This window comes from Sebastes umbrosus, chromosome 21 (assembly GCF_015220745.1).
Source record: "Sebastes umbrosus isolate fSebUmb1 chromosome 21, fSebUmb1.pri, whole genome shotgun sequence".
Taxonomy (NCBI): domain Eukaryota; kingdom Metazoa; phylum Chordata; class Actinopteri; order Perciformes; family Sebastidae; genus Sebastes; species Sebastes umbrosus.
In genome coordinates, this window is record NC_051289.1 from 26,537,507 (window position 1) to 26,564,754 (window position 27,248).

At 37.9% G+C, this 27,248-nt stretch overlaps 1 protein-coding gene across 1 annotated transcript in view; it reads left to right on the forward strand.

Moving 5' to 3' along the window:
* The first annotated feature begins 6,804 nt into the window (after positions 1-6,804).
* LOC119480971 (NACHT, LRR and PYD domains-containing protein 12-like) overlaps positions 6,805-27,248 on the forward strand; it is a 29,529-nt gene continuing 9,085 nt past the window's right edge. The window contains exons 1-7 of the mRNA XM_037757629.1: positions 6,805-6,837; positions 7,262-7,411; positions 8,653-8,769; positions 10,963-11,042; positions 12,381-14,226; positions 16,687-16,863; positions 22,674-22,850. Coding sequence (XP_037613557.1) covers positions 7,281-7,411; positions 8,653-8,769; positions 10,963-11,042; positions 12,381-14,226; positions 16,687-16,863; positions 22,674-22,850 — 2,528 coding nt within the window. The 5' untranslated portion in view covers positions 6,805-6,837; positions 7,262-7,280. The remainder of the gene's footprint in view (positions 6,838-7,261; positions 7,412-8,652; positions 8,770-10,962; positions 11,043-12,380; positions 14,227-16,686; positions 16,864-22,673; positions 22,851-27,248) is intronic.

The following is a 27,248-nucleotide window of genomic DNA, read 5'->3' on the forward strand; positions in this document are numbered from 1 at the left end:
GCAGTGGCCCCACATGGGCCCCAAAGGGGCAGGGCACCCCTAATTAAGTCATTTAATTATAACCATTTATTTATAGCCAGGTTACAATAAAAGGCATTTAGACAAACTGAATATAGTATAATTTATAATATAATTTATTATAAAATATAATCCAGCAATTATATAAAACAGAGCACAAAAGACAACCACTTAGAACAATATCAGAACACCACAGATCCACATAGAACCACAATAAACACAAAAACAATGGCAACAATTAATGAATTATTATAACTATTATCTGTTTCTTCTGCTCCTTACACCATCTCGGTCTCTCACATTTTGAAGCCAAATCTTTATGGATGCTTCCACCTCTGACTCCACGGCCCGGCTGCTTTTTGTCACAGCATCTAAGTGAGAAAGAAAACAATGTAAAAGACGAAAAAGAAAACAAAGGATGTTCGTGAGCTAAGTATAGTAACCGCATGGCTCAAGACAGTTGGTGGTGAGAATATTTTTATTGACAGAAAAACTAATGTTATGATGCAGCTTACTTCACTTTTACTACTTCAAAATAAAAGCAATTTAGTAAAAAATGTTATGACTTAAAAATGCTGTTAAATTCAAGTAAGCTCCACAGGTCTCTTAAACGGACTCAGAGTAGATCCTAGATGGCTGCAGTACAAAGACAGACAGGAGTTTCACACCTTCTGAGATGACAGACAGATGTTCTGAAGTAATTGTAGAAAATATCAGTAATGATGAATAATATGTTAGCTGAACAATGTGTATATTTCAGATTCAGAACATGTCAGATTTTAAGTAAATCTTTGTTTCTGATTGGATAATCCAGTTCTGAGCATGCACATGATTTAAACTACTCTTACATTTTGCTGTTAGTCGGAGTAAGTTGTTTGATAAATGTGTCTGTTTCTAGATTTCGTTTTTATTCTTTTACTCCTAAATTGGCACTTATCTTTAGTATTACAGAGGGAGTCAGAATGTCTGCAATTGTGTGTATTCCCGCTCATTCATCTTCTTTCACACCAGATTCTAGCACTCTTATCTGCCCTGCAATCACCTCTTTCCCTCCACCTGAGCTTTCCTGCCCATCTCCACACCTGCACCTCATTCCCTCATCAGCCACTCACTATACCGGCCCAGCTCCACTGTTCCTCTGCCAGACTGTCTAGTGTATTCTGCCTAGCTTTCCACTTTCAGCGTATTGGAAGTGTCGATTCTCTCCCTTATTCAAACAATTCTTGCTCATGGCTTTCATATATTCAAATTCAAATAAGCTTATTTGAATTTGGTGAGAACACCGCTGCTAAGCAACGGCAATATTAACGTTACTGACGGCATCCAGAAGCCACAGATCATATTTTCACATACGAATCACTATTCTGTTACTGTAATGCCTATTTCTCTCCTCACATGTTCTCAGAATCATCTTGTAGTGATCAAGTTGAGGAGATACCAAGAACCGCCCACCAGCTGGAGCACAGCCAATAGGAACGCTCTCTCTCTGAAATGACATGTGATTGGTCAAAGTCTCCCGTCATTAGGCTAGATGTTCTAAAGCCTGAAAACAGAGCCATGAGGAGGAGCAGAAGTCTAGTTTTCTCTCAGAACACTTGAATTACAATATGCTGAAAGGTTATTATGGGGTTTTTGCCCAATGATGCCAAAAAAATTGTTGCCTACTGAAACTTTTAATTGACTTGAATTGTACGTCACTTTGGACGAAAGCATCTTCCAAATAAATGTCATGTTGTGTCTTCAGAAATAAAGCGGTTGCTTTATAAATAAAACAACCGGTTTCATTGGCCGACAAACACCGTCGCTACTGGTTTCCTTTCCACAGCTTTGTTGTGTGTATAGTTTCAGACATTTTACCAGATTTTTCGAACAATTTTCGAATATTATTCAATATTTTTCTCACATATTTTACTAATCATTTTTGGACTTTTTTGGGTATGTTTTTAATTTTACAAATAATTTTTGGATATGTTATTCGTTCGTTTTGGGGATATTTTTCACAATTAATTTTCAGACATTTTTCGGGTATTTTTCACATATTACTGAATGTTTATTTAATGCTTTTAGCTTGTAGAAAGTCCCCTTTACAAATAGATGTTTAGTTTTCAAATATTTAACTAATATTTTTCAGACAATTTATAGGATATTTTACAGATATTTTTCGGAATTTTTTTTCACATATTTTTTCAGACATTTCCCTGATTTTTCGAACAATTTTGGATATTTTTCTCAATTATTTTAGAAATAATTTTTGGATTTTTTTTCGGATATGTTTTGCATATTTTACAAATTATTTTCGGACATTTTTGGGATATTTTTTCATATATTTTACTAATTTTCGTATGTTTTTGGGATATTTTTCACTAATAATTTTCAGACATTTTTCAGATATTTTTCACATATTTCTGAATGTTTTTTCATGCTTTTAGCTTGTAGAAAGTCCCCTTTACAAATATATGTTTAGTTTTCATAATATTTTTTTTTTACATATTTTTTCAGACATTTTCCCAGATTTTAAGAACAATATTAGGATATTTTTCAATTTCTTTCATATATTTTACTAATAATTTTCGGACATTTTTCGGATATTTTTCACATATTTTACTAATCATTTTTGGATATTTTTTCACAACACTGTTTGCAGCACATGGTGAAACACGTGGTGTCTGAACTCTACTGTTCTTATCTCTGTTAGAATCGCGATAATTGAAGGAGAGAAGAAGAACATCAAGTCAATCCAGTGTATTTGTTTTTGTTCATAACTTTGCTCTTCCTCATCCTCACCAGGAGTCATCACCACCATCTCAAAGCTGACAAAGATGTGCGTCCTGCGACTGACTCCAGACAACCTGTTCTTCCTTCTGTCCGGTAGTGGTCAACGGAGGCGTCAGCATGTGGTGTGAGCTGTCACAGGTAAGAGCTCCAGTTTCACCTGTCGGGAAATAAAACACAGTCACATGATGCTGACGGGATGGAGACGGACACCTGATCACATCTTAAAGGGCAACTCTGTGGCTGTGTTCCTTTAATTCACTCATCAATTCATTGTTTGTTATTAGCATGACAGGACGGTACTGGAGAGTAGCAGAGATGATGTCTCTGTGTTTGAATAAATTATTTGTTATATACCTCCATCAGTGAATGGACGTTTGTATGGACTGCAGTCATAGGAGTGTCATAATAAAGAATACATCTGTAAAGGAATAAGAAAATAAACGTGGAAATGTAAAGAGGAATAAATGAAAGAATAAATAAATATAGAAAAATATGTCAAATAAAGACAAAGACGAATAAATTATAAAAGAATAATTATAAACATTTTCATTTATTTGTTAATCTACTTCTGTATATATTTATTGATGTATTTTTAAAAAAATATCTATTTTTTTTTTTGCATATACATTACTGTGTTTTTTTTCTGTATATATTTTTAAATAATAGTCATCAGTTCATGTGTGCAGGAATTGACTATTCAGCCTGGGCAGGAAGACCCGCCCACAGCCAGTTGATTGACAGCTTGTTCCTTCAAGGAATCACAAAAGCAATGAGGATGCTTCTGGTAGTTTAATCTATAATAATACATCATCATTTATTATTATATACTGCTGGTAGTTTAATCTAAAATAATACATCATCATTTATTATTACATACTGCTGCTAGTTTAATCTATAATAATACATCATCATTTATTATTATATACTACTGGTAGTTTAATCTATAATAGTACATCATCATTTATTATTATATACTACTGGTAGTTTAATCTATAATAATACATAATTTATTATTATATACTGCTGCTAGTATAATCTATAATCATACATCATTAATTATTATATACTGCTGCTAGTTTAATCTATAATAATACATCATCATTTATTATTATATACTGCTGGTAGTTTAATCTATAATAATATGTCATCATTTATTATTATATACTGCTGCTAGTATAATCTATAATAATACATTATTTATTATTATATACTGCTTCTAGTTTAATCTATAATAATACATCATCATTTATTATTATATACTGCTGGTAGTTTAATCTATAATAACACATCATCATTTATTATTATATACTGCTGCTAGTATAATCTATAATAATACATCATCATTTATTATTATATACTGCTGATAGTTTAATCTATAATAATACATTATTTATTATTGTATACTGCTGGTAGTATAATCTATAATAATACGTCATCATTTATTATTATATACTGCTGGTAGTATAATCTATAATACATTATTTATTATTGTATACTGCTGGTAGTATAATCTATAATAATACGTCATTTATTATTATATACTGCTGCTAGTTTAATCTATAATAATACATCATTTATTATTATATACTGCTGCTAGTTTAATCTATAATAATACATCATTTATTATTATATACTGCTGCTAGTTTAATCTGTAATAATACATCAACATTTATTAGTTGATTCGATTTTCTTTTAATAAACTAAATCTGTAAAGTAACTAAAGCTGTCAGATAAATGTAGTGGAGTAAAATGTAGAATATTAGTGGAGGAGAAGTAGAAAGTGGTATATGTAAGTATGTACAAGTACGTCAAAATTGAACTTGAGTAAATGTACTTAGTTACATTCCACCACTGATAATAGAACATAATAGTGAGTCAACATGAAGTTGGGTCAGATTTGATCAGCTGTGATTCTGCTTGTTGATTCTTCTTATTATTGGAGTGAGAAAATCAAAGTCTGCTGTAAGCAGAAAGAAACCAGCTTTATTTCCAGCAGATTCAAGACAACATAATAAGTAATTGATGATAAATGAGGCGTTGGATGAATGAATGAAAATGACTTGCTGACTTTTAACCCCATTAAGAGAGTAAACAGTTGTGTATGTCAAACGTCATTATAACTGTTAGTTAGCAAACTAAACTTAGCAAGCTATGTTAATTTAGTTAGCTGTTAGCTAGTTAAAGTGGTCTTTAGCTAACTAGACATATTCATCTGATTAGCTTTAGCTAGCTAGTTTGGCTGAACATTTAAAAATATATATCAAGCTGTGATTTGTCTTACTAATATTGTGATTTAAATAGATTATTTTCTATAAATCAATCTCCTGTTTTTCTGATGATTTGATGGTCTTATGTTACACAGTTACAGTGTTAGGAAGTACATTTACTCAAGTACAGATTTCAGCTACTTGAGTATTTTCTTTTAATGCCACTTTATACTTCTACTCCAGTACATATCAACGTTCTACTTTTTACTCGATTTATCTGCATTTACACTCTACATTTATCTGACAGCTTTAGTTACTAGTTACTTTACAAACATATAAAAATGTACAGCTGAAACATCGATTAACTTATTAATTAATTGACTGAATTTAATTGGCGACTATTTTTGATTGTTGAAGTCATTTTTTAGGCAAATCATTTCATGGTTCCAGCGTCACTAATGTGACGATTTTCTTCTTTTCCTTTTTAATTATTTTATTATATCTAAATCTATCTAATGATGTAATATGTCATAGTTTAACAGTCACAGGGGACGTTTTCTTTCTTTTAATATTTAAAGTACATTTTCCTGATTATACTTGCATACTTTTACTTAAGTAACATTTTCAATGCAAGACTTTTACTTGTAGCAGAGCATTTTTACAGTGTGGTATTAGTACTTTAACTTCAACACTGCACAGTTGTCAACACAATACGTTTTATTAATAATCACAAACATGCTTTGTAAGTAACCTAAGGTACTTTTTTTTTTTTTTTAAATGACAATTTTAGCTGTCATTCATATGATATTACATTAGTAGTTTACTTCATTAGTCAAAGATATTCAGTGTTTAAAGTAATCAGCTTGTTTAAGGTGAGACCGCTCAGTCTGTGTTCAACTTTAATGGTATATTTAGTTGTAACAGTTTGACTCTGATCAATAAATGTCAGGTTGTCCTGTATAATGTTAATAATGAATATCAGTGAGGTGTTTCTTCAGCTGATAATCATAATTCAGATTGATACTTGGAGCAGTTCTGTTTTCACTCTCTGATCAGCATCACTGTGTTCATGATAACTGGGTTTAGTTACTTGTTAGCTACATTACCTTCCAGCTAACTATACTTATTAAGATCACTAGGTTCAAATACTGTTCATTGAATTAACAACTACCAAATGCTGTTTACTAGTTACTTTCTGAATGAGATATAAACATTTAAACTTTATAGTGCATGATCATCTTCTCAGTCAGGCTAGTCTTTATCTGTTGAGACTGTTTCTTTAGTCAATCTAAAACTTAATAGTTGTACACGAAAATAAAAATACATTATTGTTAAAGTTAGAAGATATGTCATTGCTGGCTACTATGTTTACTGTAGATCATGAAAAAGACTTGCAACTCAGACATTTTTTGATTGTGCAACAGAAAGAATAATTTTTCTTCCAGATGTTCATAAGAATTTCACTCATATATTTCTGAAAAAAAACAACTATAAAAGCACTTTAGAATTTAACTAAACTGATTTATTGACATGATTTAAATGTAAAAAATTTCATAACATTTGACCAAAACTCATTTTAATTCAACCTGTTCAAGCTAAAGAGATTCTTATAAACACATTGTGTTAAAAAGCTGATTTGTGTTAGTAACAAACACAAACTCTCGTAGATAAATTCTAACTCAAAGATTTCCTGTAAATGGAGAGGGGAGGAGCCACACTGACCAGGTGATCCAGGTACATGAGAACAGGGAGGAAACCCTGAACGTGAAAGCGTTCAGTCTTCCAGCTCATTTTGAGTCGACGAAGCAGAAGGATGAAGACTGTAGACTGAAGCAGGGTGAGTGTTAATCCAACATTTTATTATTTTACTGTTAAAGTCTCTGAGTTAGTTTCCTCCCTGTGGACTGTAGAGGAGAGAAATGTTAGAATGAACTCAACAGTTTGATTCATCTGTGAACACAATGTTGTGATTGGCTGAATAATCCTCATTAAACCTGCTGTAAGCCAAGAAAACAAGCAGAGATTTAAAGAAAAGTGACCAGGTGAATGCTGGGTGGTTTTATTATACTGTACACTGTGTGTGTGTGTGTGTGTGTGTGTGTGTGTGTGTGTGCGTGTGTGTGTGTGTGTGTGTGTGTGTGTGTGTGTGATAGAGAGAGAGGTTGTGTGTTACTTCCTGTTCTCTCAGTCTTGCCTGTGACTCTTGCACAAACTTGTTTCCGTTAAATGTTCACAGTCAGTATTCCGGATTGACCTGTCAGACTGACTTCAGATCAGAAGATGAGTGATTGTGTGGAGGAAGAGGAGGACAGAGCAGAGCCTCCAGTCTCTGGCTGTCTGTCTATGAAGAGTGATCAGTCTAAAGATGATCCTCTGACCTTCAGTAATGAACCTGGACCCTCAGAGTCAAAGTAAGAGAGCTGCTACTAACTCATTGATAGGACTCATTTTTAGTTAGCTCTGACAATACCATGTTTTCTGTTGATTTTGTGTTTCTATTTTAAAATTTCTACTAAAATGTATTTGCTAACTGAAGTAGAACAAACTTTTCTCGACACAAAGAGAATCAAAGCCCCCTCCATCCAGTTTTACTTCCTGTTTTTTGATTAACGCTCTTCCACAAACAGAGAATGGGGATGTGGTTAATAGTCAGACGTCATTCATCACCATGGCAACCAGATTGCATGGTTTTACAACACAGTTTAGATGAATTTACTGTTTATTAGACCACAAATGAGACCAAAATGATCTCAACACCAACTCTCTCACTCGCCCTCTTCTTCACCGTCTCCTCCTGGCGAGGCGGCCGTCTGGCTGCTGCCGCACCGAGGAGCCGCAGCGACGCACACCGCCCACAGCGCACCGGAGGACATATAGACATGTTGCCGAGGTTGACTGTTTGAAATGCAGTTTCGGGACATTTTGGAGGTGCACCGCCCACCAGCACCTGCTGTTCTCTCCTCAGCTCCGGCACCAACGCCGCACCGGGTTGCTCTGTGATTTGTTTATTTCTCTAACGGGTCTCTCTTGTTTTCTGTTGGGGTGGAAGTTGTGCTCTGGGTCGTTCGGACCTGTAAGAGGCCAGCAAACCTCCAAAACAGCATCCAATAATTTATCTCCAGCAGGAGACATAAAAGAAGAGAGCGAGTGGGAGAGACAGTCAGTGTGTTGTGTTAATTCTGCCGGTGGGATTTTGTGTAATTCACTGCATTGACTGCAGCCTTTCTCGGCACACACACAAATGCCATTCTGAAAATAAACACACTAAACTAAGGTGGAGGAAACTAGAACATAAAATGAAACCCTCAGTTAGTTTAATTTTTACAAATTTAAGTTATTTGATAAAAACATTTTGGCACACAGTGTGGCTAATCAACTTAGTCAGGAAATGACTCAAATAAATATGAAATATTATAGAAATGCCAAAATACACTGGAGGGGGGCTTTAATTTGTGCATTCTTCCTCTTCGTATCTGTGACAGCTGTCAGTCACCCAGAAAAGCTGTAATCTAAACAAACGAATACAGATTTTTAAAACAAATTATTGACAGTAGCAGTAGTTTGTGTGTTTAGAGCTACTGAAATGTCTTTGTCATCAGATAATTTAACAAGGATTCATGTGATATGAATACAATCATCTTGGTGTTTGCAGAGTTCAGTTCAGACAGAGAGCAGAGTCTCCAGTACCCAGCTGTCTGTCTATGAAGAGTGACTGGTCCAAAGAGGATCCTCCAGACTTTAGTAATGAACCTGGACCCTCAGACACAAAGTAAGAGACAGTTTTTACTGTAAGCTGACCTGATGGATGATGATGCATTGAGACTAAAAGATGTATATTCCTGATGCAGAACTATTAGTGCAGATACTCTTTCAACCTAAGATGGATCAAACACAAACACACAAACTACTGATTGTATTTCTGTAACAAAACACCTGAAAACCTCCATTTCACAATTTAGCATCAATTTAAATCATGTTTTCATTCAGATCCACTGCAACAGGAAATAAATGGGGACACATCTGGAATTTTTACGTTAACAACTGTGAAATGGTCTAAAGATCTGCAACTATTCAAAATCTGGAAGAATGTTCTTCAAATGTGTAATTCATTTTCTCATATTTGTCCTCAAAATATTTTGTGGGTTTGACTTATCCTAGAATCAGCTGTTATGACCTACTGGGTGTCATCTTGAATCAGTGCACATCATAATTGTGCAACATGTGGTGAAAAAGCATTTGTAGAAAATATTTGCTCACCTTGATTCTATGTGTTGATGGTTTGAGTTTGTTCTTTCACTACATATGTAAAATATGGTGAAGGAAAAATCTGCTCAAAGGTCCACTTACTAATGATCCAGAACTTTCAGTTGAAAGCTTTGGATCATTAGTATGTGGACCTTTGAGCTTAGATTCCCTGCACCACATATTGTTTCTGAAGGTCAAGAACAAACATCTCTGGTGTAAAACTGCTGGTGTAAAATCTGCTGACATGAAACGGTCAAATGTAGATTTATACCACTTCTGTTTCTTAGAATATTTTAATTCATGCCTTCATTTGATAGTTGCCAGTAGAAAGTGGCAGAAAACATATTGACATTAAAAAAGGAACACCAAGGAACACCAGTGTTACATGTTGTGTGCCTTAGACTGCTGGTCTACCTCAATATTTAGACCACTTCTAACCTCAGTTCAAACCTAACTAACTCAAGCTAAACTGCCCAAAGTGACTGTGAATCAATAAAGGACATAATCAGCTCTCTTTAATGGAGGACATTTACTGTGAAGTAGCTGCAGAAAGTTTGTATTACAGGAGAACAACGGACATTTTTAAAACATTGATATAATTCTGGAGGCTATATATCATGATGGAAAAAATACTGCAACTTGCTCATGTACGCACATATTGCAAGGGAGCGCCGGGAAACCACAAGGTGGCAGCGTCAACACGGTAAACAGTAACTGCCTGTCAGTGGTGATATGGAGTATAGAATTTCAACAACATTTGCAATATAAATAAACATGCTGTTATTTTCTGAATTTATTTTGTGTTAACAATAAACACTTGTAAAACAGGGAAACTGTGTCAGACCTCTCTGACTTCTTTCGTCTCCCAGTAGTTATAGTTTATGCAAGTGTTGTCCATTGAAACGGAGAGATCATGACAAGATTTCAGCGCGTGTTCTGACGGTTATCCTGCGGCTAGTGACTATGCTAGCAACAGGCACGGCATATTGGTAGCTCGCTAGTTAGTTAGTAAAATAACGTTAACGTTTGACCACGTATAGCACAGATGGGAATAGTCCAAGATACCTTGCTGGTGTACTGTTTTCTGTCATGATCTCTCCGTTCCAGTGGACAACACTTGCATAAACTATAACTACTGGAAAACTAAAGAAGTCAGAGAGGTCTGACACAGTTTCCCTGTTTTATAAGTGTTTATTGTTAACACATAAAATAAATTCAGAAAGTGACAGCATGTTTGTTTATATTGCAAATATCACTGAAATTCTATACTCCATTCACCACTGACAGTCAATGTTTACCGTGATGACGCTGACACCTTGTGGTTTACCAGGACGCCCTCTCAATATGTGTGTACATGAGCAAGTTGCAGTTTGTTTATATAGTTATATAGTTTATATAGTTATTTTGCCTCCAAAATAATATCAATGTTTTAAAAATGGCCGTTGTTCCTCTTTAATAAAGAAACTTCAGTCAGATCACTAAATGTTCAATAAGACAGTCAGACAGAAAAAGCAGCTAATTCTTGTTTATTAAAGCAGGAGAGTTAAAATAAAGGATCATTTTCATCACAGACTGAATGCTGAATTCAAACAGAAAAGTAACAACACTTTAACTCTTCTCTGTAACCATCTGAGCTTCTAGACATAATCAGCCAAGTCTTGATATTTTTCACCAACAATCAACAAATGATTTTAGTAATAAAGTAATGTCTCCACAGAGAGAAGACGGAGGAGCTGATGTCCAGATCCAGAACAAGACCTGGACCTCAGACAGCCAGTCAGACCAGCACTGTACAAAGTAAGACTGTAGATCGTCTGATGATGTCTTCATGTCTGGAAACGGGACTTGTTGTTTTAATACACTGACAATTGTTGTGACAACCATTTAAGATCTGCTCCACCATACATATCTGCTCTGCATCACTTCCTTGCTGAATCTGAACCCAAAAGAGATAATTATATATTTTTATGTTTTGTTGTTATGATAGTACTCAGTCTTTGCATTAACAATCAGAGTGCTGTTTGTTTTCCATCTGCATAGATGGAGAACTATTAAACTCTGTGTGAAGCAACAACATCACTGTTCTATCACAGACAGACAGTCACACTGACTAACAGCCAGACAGCAGCCTGAGACACAACAATCGCCACAGACTTTGAACAACAGCCCACATTAGCTTTCCTGCTAAAGTCTCCTTCTCTAACTTACAAACACATGTCTGGTCCTGCCGAGCGACACGTTGAACAAGCGACCAAACAAACATCCACTGAGGAAAGCTGCACTGCTAACATCAGTTTTCAGGCTACAGGAGAGTGATAATTAGCTAGTCAGTTGCATCACATTAAACATCTTAAAAAGTGTTATTATATAATATCTAATATCAGCATTGGTTAGTTTAGATGTTTAACAGGGTCCTGTCACTTCAGTTCCTCTGCTAACAAAACACTGTCTGCACTCATCTGGTAAGTTTCAGATTTCAGCTCATTTGTTTACTTTGTATTTTGCTGTTTTCTGTTCTGCGTAGTGCCAAGTCATGAATACTTGCACTTCTACTGCAGGACAAACTGAGCTGAGCTGTATTTACATCACAGGTTAATTTATTTACTGCTGAAAACTCAACATTTCCTTCTGCTTCACATAATAGTCCTCCACCAGCGGGGGGCTTTTATTTTGAAGCAGCTATAGGAAATGCAGTGTAATGGTCAACGAGATTCACGGTTCTCTGTTAGAGGTGCTATTCAGTAAATACATGTCTACACAACGACACATGAACATATCATGCATTATTCGATGAGTTTTAAATCTTACAGGGAGGTAGGAACAGCCACAGTGAGCTGTTTAGATGAAGAGCTGCTGGCGAGCAGCTGAGGCTCCGCCTCCTCTGTTGTCAATCAAACATGTACAACAACACACAGTCAGAGGCTGAGAGGAAAAAGAGCATTTCTGATGTTTCTCTTTACAAATATAAACTATTAACAATAAATGTAAAAATCACATTGACGTTAGTTTTGACTTCAAGAAGGGATGATGACTTTATAACCTCTACTTCTTTATATGTTCTTATATTGATTATTTTCATATTGGCAATTAAAATAAGTTTCTGTGTTTTGTCTCAAACTTGTCTCTCTCTTTCAGCAGATAACATTCTGCAGGAGGTTATAGATGAACATAAGATCAGTCTGAGGAAGAGATGTGAATGTGTGACTGAAGGAAGTGATGAAACAGGAAGTGGAACCCTCCTCAACAGGATCTACACTGAGCTCTACATCACAGAGGGACAGAGTGAAGAGGTTAATACCCAACATGAGGTGAGGCAGCTTGAGACAGCTTCCAAGAAGAAGACCCTCCATGACACCCCAATCAATTGCCACGACATCTTTAAAGCCTTACCTGACCAACAGGGACACATAAGAGTCGTTCTGACGAATGGCGTCGCTGGCGTTGGAAAAACCTTCTCAGTGCAGAAGTTCACTCTGGACTGGGCAGAGGGCTTGGAAAATCAAGATGTCAGTCTGGTGATTCTGCTTTCGTTCAGGGAGCTGAACTTGATCAGAGATGAGCAGTACAATCTTCTCAGGCTGCTCCATGTTTTCCATCCAACATTACAGAAGGTCACAGCAGAGAAGCTCGCTATCTGTAAAGTTCTGTTCATCTTTGACGGCCTGGATGAAAGCAGACTTTCACTGGATTTCCACAACAACGAGGTTGTGTCTGATGTCACCCAGAAGTCATCAGTTAAAGTGCTGTTGACAAACCTCATCGAGGGGAATCTGCTTCCCTCAGCTCTCGTCTGGATAACTTCCCGACCTGCAGCAGCCAATCAGATCCCTCCTGCATGTGTTGACAGGGTAACAGAAGTACGAGGTTTCACTGACGCCCAAAAGGAGGAGTATTTCAGGAGGAGAGTCAGTGATGAAGAGCAGTCCAGCAGAATCATCTCCCACATCAAGACATCCAGGAGCCTCCACATTATGTGTCTAATCCCAGTCTTCTGCTGGATCACTGCTACAGTTCTGGACCACATGTTGACTACAGACCAGAGAGGAGAGCTGCCCAAGACCCTGACTGACATGTACTCACACTTCCTGTTGGTTCAGACAAAGAGGAAGAAGCAGAAGTACAGTGAGGGACGTGAGACGAGTCCTGAGGAGCTGACAGAGGCTGACAGGGAAGTTCTTCTGAAGCTGGGGAGGCTGGCGTTTGAACATCTGGAGAAAGGAAACATCATGTTCTACCAAGAAGACCTGGAGCGGTGTGGTCTAGATGTCACAGAGGCCTCGGTGTACTCAGGAGTTTGTACAGAGATCTTCAAAAGAGAGTGTGTGATATTCCAGAAAACAGTCTACTGCTTTGTTCACCTGAGTATTCAGGAGTTTCTGGCTGCAGTCTACATGTTCCACTGTTACACAAACAGCAACACACAGGTACTGGAGGCCTTCCTTGGAAAACAATATCTTCATTCAACCCTTGATGATGATGAGGGTGATGACAGCGACAATGACCATTATTCATCTCTGGATGTCTTCCTGAGGAGAGCCATGGAGAAATCCCTTGAAAGTAAAAGTGGCCACCTGGACCTGTTTGTTCGCTTCCTTCACGGCCTCTCTCTGGAGTCCAACCAGAAGCTCTTAGGAGGTCTGCTGGGTCAGACAGACAACAGTCCAGAAATTATCCAGAGAGTCATCAACAACCTGAAGGAGATGAACATGTACGATACCGAAACCTCTCCTGACAGAAGCATCAACATCTTTCACTGTCTGACGGAGATGAACGACCACTCGGTACATCAGGAGATCCAAGAGTTCCTGAAGTCAGAGAACAGATCAGAGAAGAAACTCTCTGCGATCCACTGCTCAGCTCTGGCCTACATGCTGCAGATGTCAGAGGAGGTTCTGGATGAGTTGAACATGGAGAAGTACAACACAACAGATGAGGGACGACAGAGACTGATTCCAGCTGTGAGGAACTGCAGAAAAGCTAAGTAAGTCCAGATGTGATTAACTTTATAAATCAGTGTAGATTAGTAGTTTAGTTCTTCAAATATACACACTATAGAATTATTCTTAAAATATAATATTATTATAAGTGTTCTATGTGTTTATTACATAAATATGTCAGTTGTATTTTGTCACAGATGTTCTTGAGCTGTTTCAAATGTTAAGTTAAAAAATGTGTCAGTATGTTGTGTTTCTAGCTGTCAAGTTAATGAACACACTAATTCTATTTATTTCTAATAATTGTTACGTTTTACAGTTTTTTCTTATTTATCTTTTTGGGTGATGGAGATGACATGTGAACCTGGTAAAACAAATTAAAAAAACAAAAGAGCGCTGGGTCTACCCGGTGTAACGGCAGCAACAGAACATTTGCTGATCCGGCGGGAGTTGAGGCGGTCCTGGGATCAGAGCCCTGGTGCTGGGGTTTGCACTGGCTAAATTTGAGCTAACTGCTAACTGGGGGTAAGTCTCCGGGAGCTGCCGCACACTCTACTCCCGGCGAGGCAGCCTCCCGGAGGCGAGGAGGACGAGGCGGGGGTGCGAGTCAATTTCTGTTTTCTGATTCTTCTAATTTAATCCAGACAGTGTGGCGTCCGTTCAGAGCATGTCTGTTCTGAAATACACTCTGTTTCACAGGAAGAAACAGACCCCGGTAGCTGTTACTCACAGTCAGAAATAGCGGTGAAATACACTTAGCAGAGGTAATTTCCAAATCGGTGTATTAGTTGCTTGCTTTGACATAACCATCACGGTTGTAAAGTAGAGCATGGAATTAATTATCGGAGTTTTTTTCCTGGAGGTAACGTTATTAGTGTTTTTTGTTTGTATCAAGTCTGACACCGGGAAAATACCCTCTTACTCACGGGGAAAAAACACATAGCTTACTCACGATCACACCGGTAAAATACAATAGAAGAGTTTGGTTTGTAAAGTGAACTGCAGTCAATGAGCCGCGGTCCGCTGTGGACGACATGCTGGACTCAGTCTGCAGAGCTCTGAAGCCCCGCCCCCGCTGCTGCACAGAGCGCCGGTCGCTCGTTTATTAAGTTTAATAATATTGAACATGTTGCATGTCCAAATTGCATCAAATTTGGCAATGGGTCCCCAGCAATACACCCACCAAGTGTGAAGTCGATTGGATGAGCTGTTCTCAAGATATGCGAAAAACACACAGACAGACACACAGAGATTCCTTGTTTTATAGTTAGATAGACAAACTATCACAGACCCTGGATGTATTATTGACGAGCCCTCGGTGCAGCTCTACTTCTTGGTCCTCTCATGTTGGACTGAGGACAGACTGGACGTTACAGTGACTCACTATCGCCTCTCGAGGTACAAGTAGGCTATTATTACAAGAAAGTCAGGGCCGGACATTGCTGGTTGGCATTAGATATCTCTGCAGCACAATACATTGATGTATTTGGCATAATGTCAAAACTGTTACTTCTTCACATTCTTTTGATAATGCTAATTTTTTTAATGTTTTAAACTAAAATTCTGGCCAGATCTTACTTGTTGAACCTGGACCAAAACAATTTTTTTGTGTCTTTGAACAGTTTTTTGTTTTTGAAAAGTGCTGTATATATGGATTCTTCTTATTAATATTGTTGTTCTTCTTCTTATTATTATTATTATTATTGATTGAGTATGTAAATTAAGCTGAAGCAGCCACTGTGGCCACAACTGACAAATATGGGGTAATGTTGAATGCTATGCTAACAGTGATTTGGTAGCACAAGTGGAGAATATTCATCAAGTCAGTGAACTGATTAAGTAATGACAGTTGCACAACAACATCAATCTAAGTTTTAACATTAGCATTAATTGTGTTTGTGAGCTTAATACGTTTGATGCTCAGAAAAAAGTGTTAATGATAAAATGCCATGCAGCCATTAAAATATCTAGTTATATGAATGCTTAATTATGTATAGGTCTAATATTATTACGCAATTTGTTTTATTTCTCTACCGTTTGGCAGCAGTCACTGAATTTTCCCATTTATGGATGTGAACCTGACAGCAGCAGGTAGCCAGCAAAGAGAGGTCAACTTTCTTAACTGTATTATTATTACTTATTCACTGAGTTTTAAAAATGCTTTTCTAATCAAGAAGGCCTCATGCTAACTTTGTGGAGACAGACCTGGGATCAGGTCACACTGACAGACTGGACATTATGGAAGCCTCAGTGTAACTACATGTTCTCTCTCTTTATCTGCAAGATTAAAGAAAAACAAAGATTAAAAGTCTGCAGGTTTGAGAGAGAGTGATGAGAATTGCTGTTTTATGTCAAACAGTGAGATAATATTAGCTGAACCACTGATGTGAGGAGCAAATGTTAATCAAAGAAGGTTATATCAAACTGTTTAGTCATCAAATGCATGAAGTAAATATAAACTCTCCTCTTTCATAATAACATATTTTGTATTTTTTATGTCATGACAGACTTGTACTCTGTGGACTCTCAGATACTCACTGTGAAGTTGTGGCCTCAGCTCTGAAGTCCAACCCTTCCCATCTGAGAGAGCTGGACCTGAGTCTAAACAGAGACCTACAGGATTCAGGAGTGAGGTTGCTGTCTGCTGGACTGGAGAGTCCAAACTGTAGACTGGAGTCTCTGAGGTCAGTTCACTGACTGTAGCTTATGTAGTTTGTACACACACTCTCTACACACTGGCTCTGCTCCAGATGGCTCTAGAGAGGGACATTCACGTTTTCACGTCGGCCATCGTAGCTCTCCAACACGCTTGGCATACAGGAGAGGCTTCAATTGGTTGCAATCTCCTCACCTCATCGCTAGATACCACCAGATCCTACACACTGGACCTTTAAACACAGACCTTATTTCAGGCATCTAACTAAAAACCCATTCAAAAAAAACCACCAGCACCAGGAAGTGCTAAAATGCTTACTCGTTTCTGGGTTTTAGGACTCATTCCTGTAGCGCTCTATTTGAACATCCTAAAGGTGCAGCACTCTTCAACAAACACGTATTGCACCCACTTAAAGGCACATAAATGATGATTAAGAATGACACCATCAAATTAGAGGTTTCTATGGGTCTAAGTTATTCCCACGTTCGTTTTGACAGCAGATCTAACTGTGCTCTGTTTTCATGTTAGCATTGTCTAATTATTTGAAGTCGCAGACATTTAGATTGCATCAAAAACCAAATAAATATTCTGCATCAGAAACATCTTGCAGGTTCATATTTTTTTCAAGTCTATCTGAATACAATACTCACATGTTCATATCTACATTCAAAGAGTTATTAATGGCTGTCATCATTCCTTCTGTCTGTAAAGCAATCCCCTTTTAACCTGAGTGTCACGAGATGAGGACTAAATCCACCGTCTTGTTCTGTGTAAAATTACCTGTAAAGTTGATCTTAAACTGATCGGAGGGTTCAGCAGTCCGAGTTAGATGTACAGATGGTGCGCGTTTCATTTAACAGGATTTCCGCAGCGGTAACGATGCCTTGCGGTTGCAGAAAGGGAGGTGGGACTTTAATTCTCTTCTGTTATTTCCTGCACTAGCTGCAGTGTGCACCAACCACCACCAGGTGGCACATGTGAACAGTCCAGACTGCAACAGCTGTGAGAGAAATTGAAAGCTGCATTTCTGCTCCTCATACAATAGAGGGAGCGTGCAAGTATGGACTAAAGTGTAGATGTGATGAAAAACTTTCTTTGATCATGAAGCTCATTGTTACTGCACAGTTCTCTGGTTTATCAGTTTAGTGTATGAACTACACTGCAGAGCACAGCTCCAGCGCTGGCTGAATACGCATCAGCAGGTCGGGTACGCGTTCAATACGTCCGATGTATGAAATGTGTCTATCCTCACTGCGCTGCATTTTTATAAACAGAAGATAATCTGGTCATGGGTCACATCTCTCGGCTGTGTCCCGGCACCGTCTCCTTCTCTCCTCCTCTTCTTCTTCCTCATAGCACTGAACATCCACTAACTACTATTTTCCTTTTATGATTTTTGTTTGTTGCTGTGACAGGAAAACGGTACCAGCGGAAACACTGGGTGTTTGTATTACTCTTACTGTGTATATTTCTGTGACATTCAGTGGTGTATTATTATAATTAACTATAAGCGTAAATATAACTTACAAGCAAAGTTTCCCAGGGCTCAAACAGAGGAGCGAAAGGATAAAGTAGCCGGAGCTGCAAGCTGGCCACACGTAACGTAACAACTGAAGCATTTTGTGATTAGCGTCTCTGAACTATGGCCTGGCTGAGTCACATGACTAAAACAACCAATGAAAACAATTGCCGGCGGTAAACAACAGAATAATGGATGACCACTAGAGGGAGACAAATACCGCAATATAGATGCAAAGGTCTTAGAGAACATGACAATAATAATAATAATAATAATAATAATAATAATAATTATGTAACCAATCCAAACGTCAATCTTTAGGAGTTGAATGAAAATAGGAGTATTTGTGATGATTTAAAGATAAAACACAGAGATGTTTTTAAAAGGTACTGTATTGTGTTTATTTTACACCAGATGAAACAAACAGATAATAATATCCTTAATATTACTTTACAGACATTTTGAAAGCCCTTTCCTCGGATCCCCACGCAGTCAGTCAGTAAGACAAACAGATCTCAGTCGGATATTCACCTGCTAGAAAAAGGTTTTTATTTTTTATCTCCTGGAAGGTTGTGCCGGAGTAAAAAACACCACCGCCTTTGCGTCTTTACACATGGAGCATCCCGTTGTGCGCCTGGTAAGCCTAATTAATAAATCCAAAGGAAAGAATCGAACGACAGTAAGATTAATGAATAAAAAATGGGAAATGTAATTTAATATCACATTTAATATAAGATTTTCAAACCGACTGATAGACATTAGTCTCAAACATTCAAATTAACCATATTACAGAGGCCTAATTCAAATACACTATACTTTTGTGTACGTGGGGTCGCTTTTGATCTGCTCGTGGAGCCATGCATACAGTATACCGTAAACTTGGGGACACATCAGAAGCTTTAGATACCGCAAGCTTTTAATGACTTCTAAAAATATAAAAACACTCTGAGCAAAGGGGAAGATCCCGTTTACAATGCTTCCTTCCTTCCAATCCTTCCACAGCGGAGAAACAGTTGACAGATGTCAGGAACAATTTTAGTGAAAGCCAGCAAGTGAATATCAGCTTGAACAAAAAAAAGTCTTGCGAGATTTTTTCACTACAACATAACAAGACTCCAATATCTCATAATTTGGCTTAAGCTTTCAGCAAAGTTACAGAAATACAGACAGCGCCACTCTGCCATTGCTGACCCAAGCCCCCAGGAAGTGCGGCGGTCGACGATCCGGACTTCCGTAGTGGCCACACGGCGGTACTGCAACTTTTGTGTCCGTCACGTGATGCCGTTGGGCCTAAAAATACTTTTTCCCATAGACTTACATTGGGAAATAGACGTCTGTGACTCAGCAGATAATTTTTTTTGAGGTGAATAAACTTCCCAGTATGAACACTCTAATAGTCCTTATTTAAAAAAATATGTTTTTAAAGTTTTAAAATGCACTAATAGCTGAATCCAGAGTTATTTCCCTTCCTCCGTTCATGTGAGTGAGACCCAGACCGTGACGTTGGGACCCCGTGACCCCGTGACCGAGTCATGTGACCGAGCAGACACTACTGCGCATGTCCCAGTTGCCCATGGTCCGCAAAGATCCGGGTACTTTTCCAGACGGAAGTCGAGCCATTTAGGCTTCATGCGCCAATAAACCACTCTCATAGGAATGACCGGGGCCCCGCCTCCAACGCTGTATCCAGTTCTTTTAATACAATCATGTGCTGACCACATTGTGGTCAAAGGGGGTACTGTATACAGTATCAAAAAATCCTGTAATCAAGATTCAAGCTCTCTGCTGCCATCTTGCGTCTCTAGTTATCAAATACAGCCCAGATACATCCCCCCCTTTTACCGCCGCAATGTCACCCTGGTAGCTCGGCGGCAATCCTGTTAAATGAAACGCGCACCATCTGTATTAGGGCTGGGTGACTTGGACAAAATCAACTATCGCAATAATTTTGACCAAACACTTTGATATCGATATTGTAGGGTTGACCATTGTTTGACCAATATTTACACAAAGAGATTTCTGATAAATAATCATCAGTAATGTGGATCTCATGACGAAGTGTAAATGACAAATAATATAACAGCTAGAACAGTCTGGTAAGTTCAGAAAACTACATCACTTTACTGTAATGTAGCCTTTAAAACCAGGAAAAGATGACACTTATACCATATTACGATATTACTAGGGCTGTCAATCAATTAAAATATTTAATAACGATTAATCACACATTTTCTATCTGTTCAAAATGTACCTTAAAGGGAGATTTGTTAAGTATTCAATATTCTTATCAACGTGGGAGTGGACAAATATGCTGCTTTATGCAAATGCATGTATATATTTATTATTGGAAATCAATTAAAAACACAGAACAATGACAGATATTGTCCAGAAAACCCTCACAGGTACTGCATTTAGCATAAAACAATATGCTCAAATCATAACTTGACAAACTGCAGCCCAACAGGCAACAACAGCTGTCAGTGTGTCAGTGTGCTGACTTGACTATGACTCGCCCCAAACTGCATGTGTTTATCATAAAGTGGGCATGTCTGTAAAGGGGAGACTCGTGGGTACCCATAGAACTCATTTTCATTCACATATCTTGAGGTCAGAGGTCAAGGGACCCCTTTGAAGATGGACATGCCAGTTTTTCCTCGCCAAAATTTAGTGTAAGTTTGGAGCGTTATTTAACCTCCTTCATGACAAGCTAGTATGACATGGTTAGTGCCGATGGATTCATCAGGTTTTGTAGTTTCATATGATACCATCTTCATCATCATCTTCACTCTAGCTTTAAAACTGAGCCCGCTACAACGTCCGGAAGATCGATTGCGTTAATGTGTAAAAGAAATCAGTGGCGTTAAAACGATTAACTTTGACAGCCCTAGATGTTATGATATCAAAAATCAAAGAGGATATCTCGTCTCATATCACGATATCGATATAATATGGATATATTACCCAGCCTTAGTATGTATCAAGTCAGTATGTTGTGTTTAACAGTTTCCTTGCTGAGCTGCAGGAGGATTAGTTACTCAAAGAGGGAAGTTGGTACTAAACAATTACCTTGGTAAACACTCACTTGATTTGTCGGACTAAGACTGCTGAATCTTCATATTAGTTTCAGTTGAACTTATGAAGTCATTTTTTACAGTGTAGTTGTGTTATGAAGGGACCACTTCACAGGAGGAATGATTACTGCCACCAATAACAAAATAATAAATAATGTGACTGTTGTTTACATACACACTTGAACAAATGTGGACCTTTCCTGTAAATGACATAAACCTGCTAAGCTACCAAATACAGTGAGAAGAAGGCCATGTAATAAATTATTATTATTTTTATTTTCCTTTATTTAACCAGCTTAGTCCCATTGAGATCAAAGATCTCTTTTACAAGGGAGAACTGGCCAAGATAACAGCAAGACAGTTACAGTCAAAGTAACAGACAACACATAAATTAACAACATTAAAACTTGCTCATACAAAACACTTGCACACAGACAACCTGGACTGCAGCGATTTCACCAGAGCCTTAAACTCATTCAAGGTAACTAAGTTTTGAAGTTGAAGATCAGATTGTATATTATTCCAAGCAGTAGGTGCCGAGAACCTAAAAGCTTTCTTTCCTAATTCATCTGTACTTTGGGAACAACAAAATTCAAAATGTCCATAGAACAAAGATTATGACTTCCAGTTTTCCTTTTTAAAAGTGAAAACAAGTAAGAAGGAACTAAACCCATAATGCTTTTGTAGATAAACACATACCAATGACTGAGGCGACGAGTACATAAGGATGACCAATTCACTTTAGAGTAGAGTACACAATGGTGAGTCAAAGAACGACAGTTTGTAATGAATCTCAGTGACCCGTGATACTCGCTATCCAGCATGCGAAGACAATGAGCAGAAGCATTCATATACAACACAATTCCATAGGCAATAACAGGCAAAAAGGTCGTTTCCACCTGTTTCTGTTTCACACAAAAAGTGTGAAACAGAAATGAAGTAATGAAGTCCAACAAGTCTGATTTAATATTGATCCTCTAATTCCAGACTTGACAGAGATCAGCAGCATGTTATTGATGTGTGTTGACATGAATAGGTGTATGAATGTTGTGGTGACATTTGGATGATGTCTGTAGAAGGCTGACATTATGATGATCCACAATAACACAATGACAAAGTCACTCTACTCATTTTAGGGAAAAGATCATTGATCAGGACATGGTAATGTTGAGCTACACATTTAAAACCTGAACATATCTGATTGGTTTATTAAGTGATTTTTATCTTCATCATTTATTTTTAATTCAGATTGAGTGACTGCAGGTTGTCAGAGATCAGCTGTGTTTCTCTGGCCTCGGCTCTGAAGTCCAATCCCTCCCATCTGAGAGAGCTGGATCTGAGTGGAAACTACAGGCTGCCTGATTCAGGAGTGAAGCTCTTGTGTGGTTTTCTGGAGAGTCCACACTGTAGACTGAAGACTCTGAGGTCAGTTCATTGACTCTTTGTTACTATTATACATCTTTATGTTTAATTAACAATTGAACCTGATTTATGTACAAACACAACTTACATCCATAAAGTTGTTAATGTCCTTTTCTTCATATTTTCAGGTTTCTTGAACTAGTCTGCAGTCTAAAAGTCAAAAGACTTGTGTCTCTTAAAGAAAGTGTAGAAAAAGTCCACTGTTAGTTGTTAAAGTAAATGAATGTTTATCATTGTTGGTAAATGGTCACATCTGGATACAGAAGATCCTCTGAACTAATATTCAGGGTTCCTACGCAGTATGGAGAAGTGTGGAATTTGATTTTAGTCATTTCCACGTCTGGATTAGTTTGGAAGAAAAGAAAGAGAATGAAAACACATTTCTGTTTCCAGACTGTTGCTACTACTCTGTTTTCTAAGATATACAATTTTGAATTTCTAAAATAAATAGATCATACAAGCAGAGTGTTTTTCACGGCGTTTGGAGCAGCCGGTGCAGCCAAAATGTTTACTACTGTGTGAGACAGCGCGGGCTAGAGCGAGCTTGATGTTGTTGAAAGCAACACAGGAAGTAGGCTCTGACTGAACGCACACTCCTACAGAGCTGCCTCTACGCCTGTACGTCACAGCCAGGGCCGGAGCCTCCATAGAGGCCAACTAGGCAACCGCCTAGGGCGGCACTTTGTCAGCCAAATGTGGGCCAACTGTTCATCATGAGCAACATAACAATAATTATATAATAATAAAAATTAACCGGTAACTGCAGGCAGACTGCACAGAGCAGAACGCTGCCTGTCAGACTGGAACAATCTAATACTTTACATATTGAGGGGGGGTACATGCGGCCTCTCCTAATTTGGACTGATCCTCGTTTTGACTGAAATCTGATTGGCTCAGTCATTTACATCATGAACGTGATGAACTGTGACCAGTGTTCCAGCTGGCCGGTCTTGTTTTGATTCAGTGGTGACGTGCTGATACAAACTGAGGAGGTGTCATCCACGATGAAGAGTCTTGAAGGTCTTCATCATCATCATCACATTCTCTTTATACCACTACAACTCTATTAGTGGTAAAATTACTGCCCAAAATGTTTCGTCTCGCACCCTCCGGCTGCTCATATAAGACACCTCTCCGTCTCAAAGTCCTGGGATGAATTTGTGTCCCAGTCTGTCCCTGGTGCTAATAAAGGGGCGGCATCATTGTGATTCACCTCGAGCAGGATGTTTCACAGCGGAACGTTGTCCAGCTTTCTGTGTAGGACTGTAGACTGAACGGCCACATTGAGTAAATGCAAGTTTTCTGAGGGCTGGCTTGATGATCCCAACCACAAAGTCTTGGTTGGTTAACAATTCTAAAGGGGAAAAGAGAGCTGGATGCAAACTTTGAGGAAAATGGAGTGACATCTCAACCATGGGGGGGGGCAAGTGATGCTACAGTCACAGCGTCCTCTGAACCCCGAGTCACAAAGTCAAATATGGTTTGAAAAATCTACCGAGAAGTTTGGAAATTTGAGTCTGGAAAAGTCTGGAAGTCTTTGAAATGTCAAATGTGTAGGAACCCTGAATATCTGTTCTAAATTGATCAAGTTTAGTTTAAGATTAAGTAGAAATATTTCTCTGGTTTCTGTTTGTTTCAACATGTTCCACAAATAATGTCTGATCATTGATATTGATCCTTCAGAACACACATAGATGAACACAGAGATCAGCAACATGTTATGTTATTGATGTGTGTTGACATGAATAGGTGTATGAATGTTGTGGTGACATATGGATTATGTCTGTAGAATGCTGACATTATGATGATCCACAATAACACAATGACAAAGTCACTATACTCATTTTAGGGAAAAGATAATTGATTAGGACATAGTAATGTTGACCTACAGATTTAAAACTTGAACATATCTGATTGGATTATAAAGTGATTTTTATCTTCATCATTTATTCTTTATTCAGATTGTGGGGATGCAGTTTGTCAGAGATCAGCTGTGCTTATCTGGTCTCAGCTCTGAAGTCCAACCCCTCCCATCTGAGACAGCTGCAGCTGGGTGGAAACGAGCTGCTGCCTGATTCAGGAGTGAAGCTCCTGTGTGGTTTTCTGGACAGCCCACACTGTAGACTGGAGACTCTGAGGTCAGTTCACTGACTCTCTGTTACTGTTATAGATCTTATATGTTTAATAAACAATTGAACCTGATTTATGTACAAACATAACTTACATCCATAAAGTTCTTAATGTCCTTTTCTTCATATTTTCAGGTTTCTTGAACTAGTCTGCAGTCTAAAAGTCAAAAGACTTGTGTTTCTTAAAGAAACTATAGAAAATGTCCACTGTTATTTGTTAAAGTAAATGAATGTTTATCATTGTTGGTAAATGTTCGCATCTGGATACAGAAGATCCTCTGATCTGAATATTCAGGGTTTCTACGCAATATGGAGAAGTATGGAATTTGATTTTAGTCATGTCCAGGTCTGGATGAGTTTGAAAAATTAAAAGAGAGAATGAAATAACATTTCTGTTTCCAGACTGTTGCTCCTATTCTGTTTTCTAAGATATACAGTTCTGAATTTCTAAAAATCAATAGATCATACAAGCAGAGTGTTTTTCACGGCGTTTGGAGCAGCCGGTGCAACCACGATGTATACTACTGTGTGAGAGATAGCGGGCCAGAGCGAGCTTGATGTCGTTGAAATTAACACAAGAAGTAGGCTTTGACTGAACGCACACTCCTACAGAGCTGCCTCTACGCCTGTACGTCACAGCCAGGGCCGGCGTCACAGTCAGGGCCGGCGCCTCCTCAGAGGGATGTGTCAGCGAGATGTGGGCCAACTATTCATCATGAGCAACATAACAATAATAATATAATAATAAAAAGTAACCGGTAACTGCAGGCAGACAGCACAGAGCAGAACGCTGCCTATCAAACTGGGACAATCTAATACTTTACATATTGAGGGGGGGTACGAGTGGCCCCTCCTAATTTGGACTGATCCTCGTTTTGGCTGAAATCTGATTGGCTCAGTCATTTACATCATGAACGTGATGAACTGTGACCAGTGCATACTTGTTCATTTACATCATGGACGTGATGAACTGTGACCAGTGCATACCTGTAGTCTTGTCACAGTGTCCTCTGAACCCCGAGTCACAAAGTCAAATATGGTCTGTTGTGATGTTGTGGTGACATCTGGATGATGTCTGTAGAAGGCTGACATTTTGATGATCCTCAATAACACAATGACAAAGTCACTATACTCCTTTTAGGGAAAAGATCATTGATTAGGACATAGTAATGTTGAGCTACACATTTAAAACCTGAACACATCTGATTGGATTATAAAGTGATTTCTATCTTCATCATTTATTCTTTATTCAGATTGAGGTGGTGCAGGTTGTCAGAGATCAGCTGTGCTTCTCTGATCTCAGCTCTGAAGTCCAACCCCTCCAATCTGAGAGAGCTGGATCTGAGTGACAACGAGCTGCAGGATTCAGGAGTGAAGCTCCTGTGTGGTTTTCTGGAGAGTCCACACTGTAGACTGGAGACTCTAAGGTCAGACACCATTTTTTACTTGTGTACTGAGATTAATATGATGTGAAAGTTGTGGTGAAACTAAACTGCAGACATAAGGCTGATATTATACTGATCCACACTGAGTATCTTAATGCTAAAGGACATTTTCTTCTTCAATGGTTTAGTCCGTTGACTGTGGCAGAGCAATGTTGAGCTACACATTTAAAACCTTAATATATCACAACACCCGACTTCCATCATGTTAAAATAATATATAAAAATACATAAATATGAAGAATAAATAATCTCTACTTCAGCTATCAGACAATAACAAATGTATTCACTATTTGTTTTTTCTATAAATTTTATGAAGCTATATGATGCTTATACTGACTAAAGAGTTTAAACTGAAGATGCTTTAATTTTACGACTCCACTATTCCTAAAATATATATGTTGTAGATGTCTTATCTTATATATCTTTTTCTTCCTTTTTCCCCCAAAATCCATCCTGACATATTTGGCCTCTTTAGAAACTTTGAGATCTTGAGTTGAATCTTGAATCAATTTCTGTGGTTTTTATTTGTGTTTGGCTGCTCAACATGAGTTTGTATAGATGGATCCACTGATGGAGCTGTCAGAGTTTAAGAAGTGAAGTCACTACGTCTTTATTGAAGTAGAAGCAAATTGTCATTAATATTAATGAGAGCTCTGTTTCACTTTTTGTATTTGACAGTTTTTATCCCACATCTTGTTGGCTTCAGGTGTTTGGAGTTTACATTTTCTAAACTTCTATGTTCTAAACTTTCTTCAGCTCTGAACACATTATTAAACATTGAATGATTTCAAGCTGGAACGTTGTCTTCTAAACTTACATCATTTATT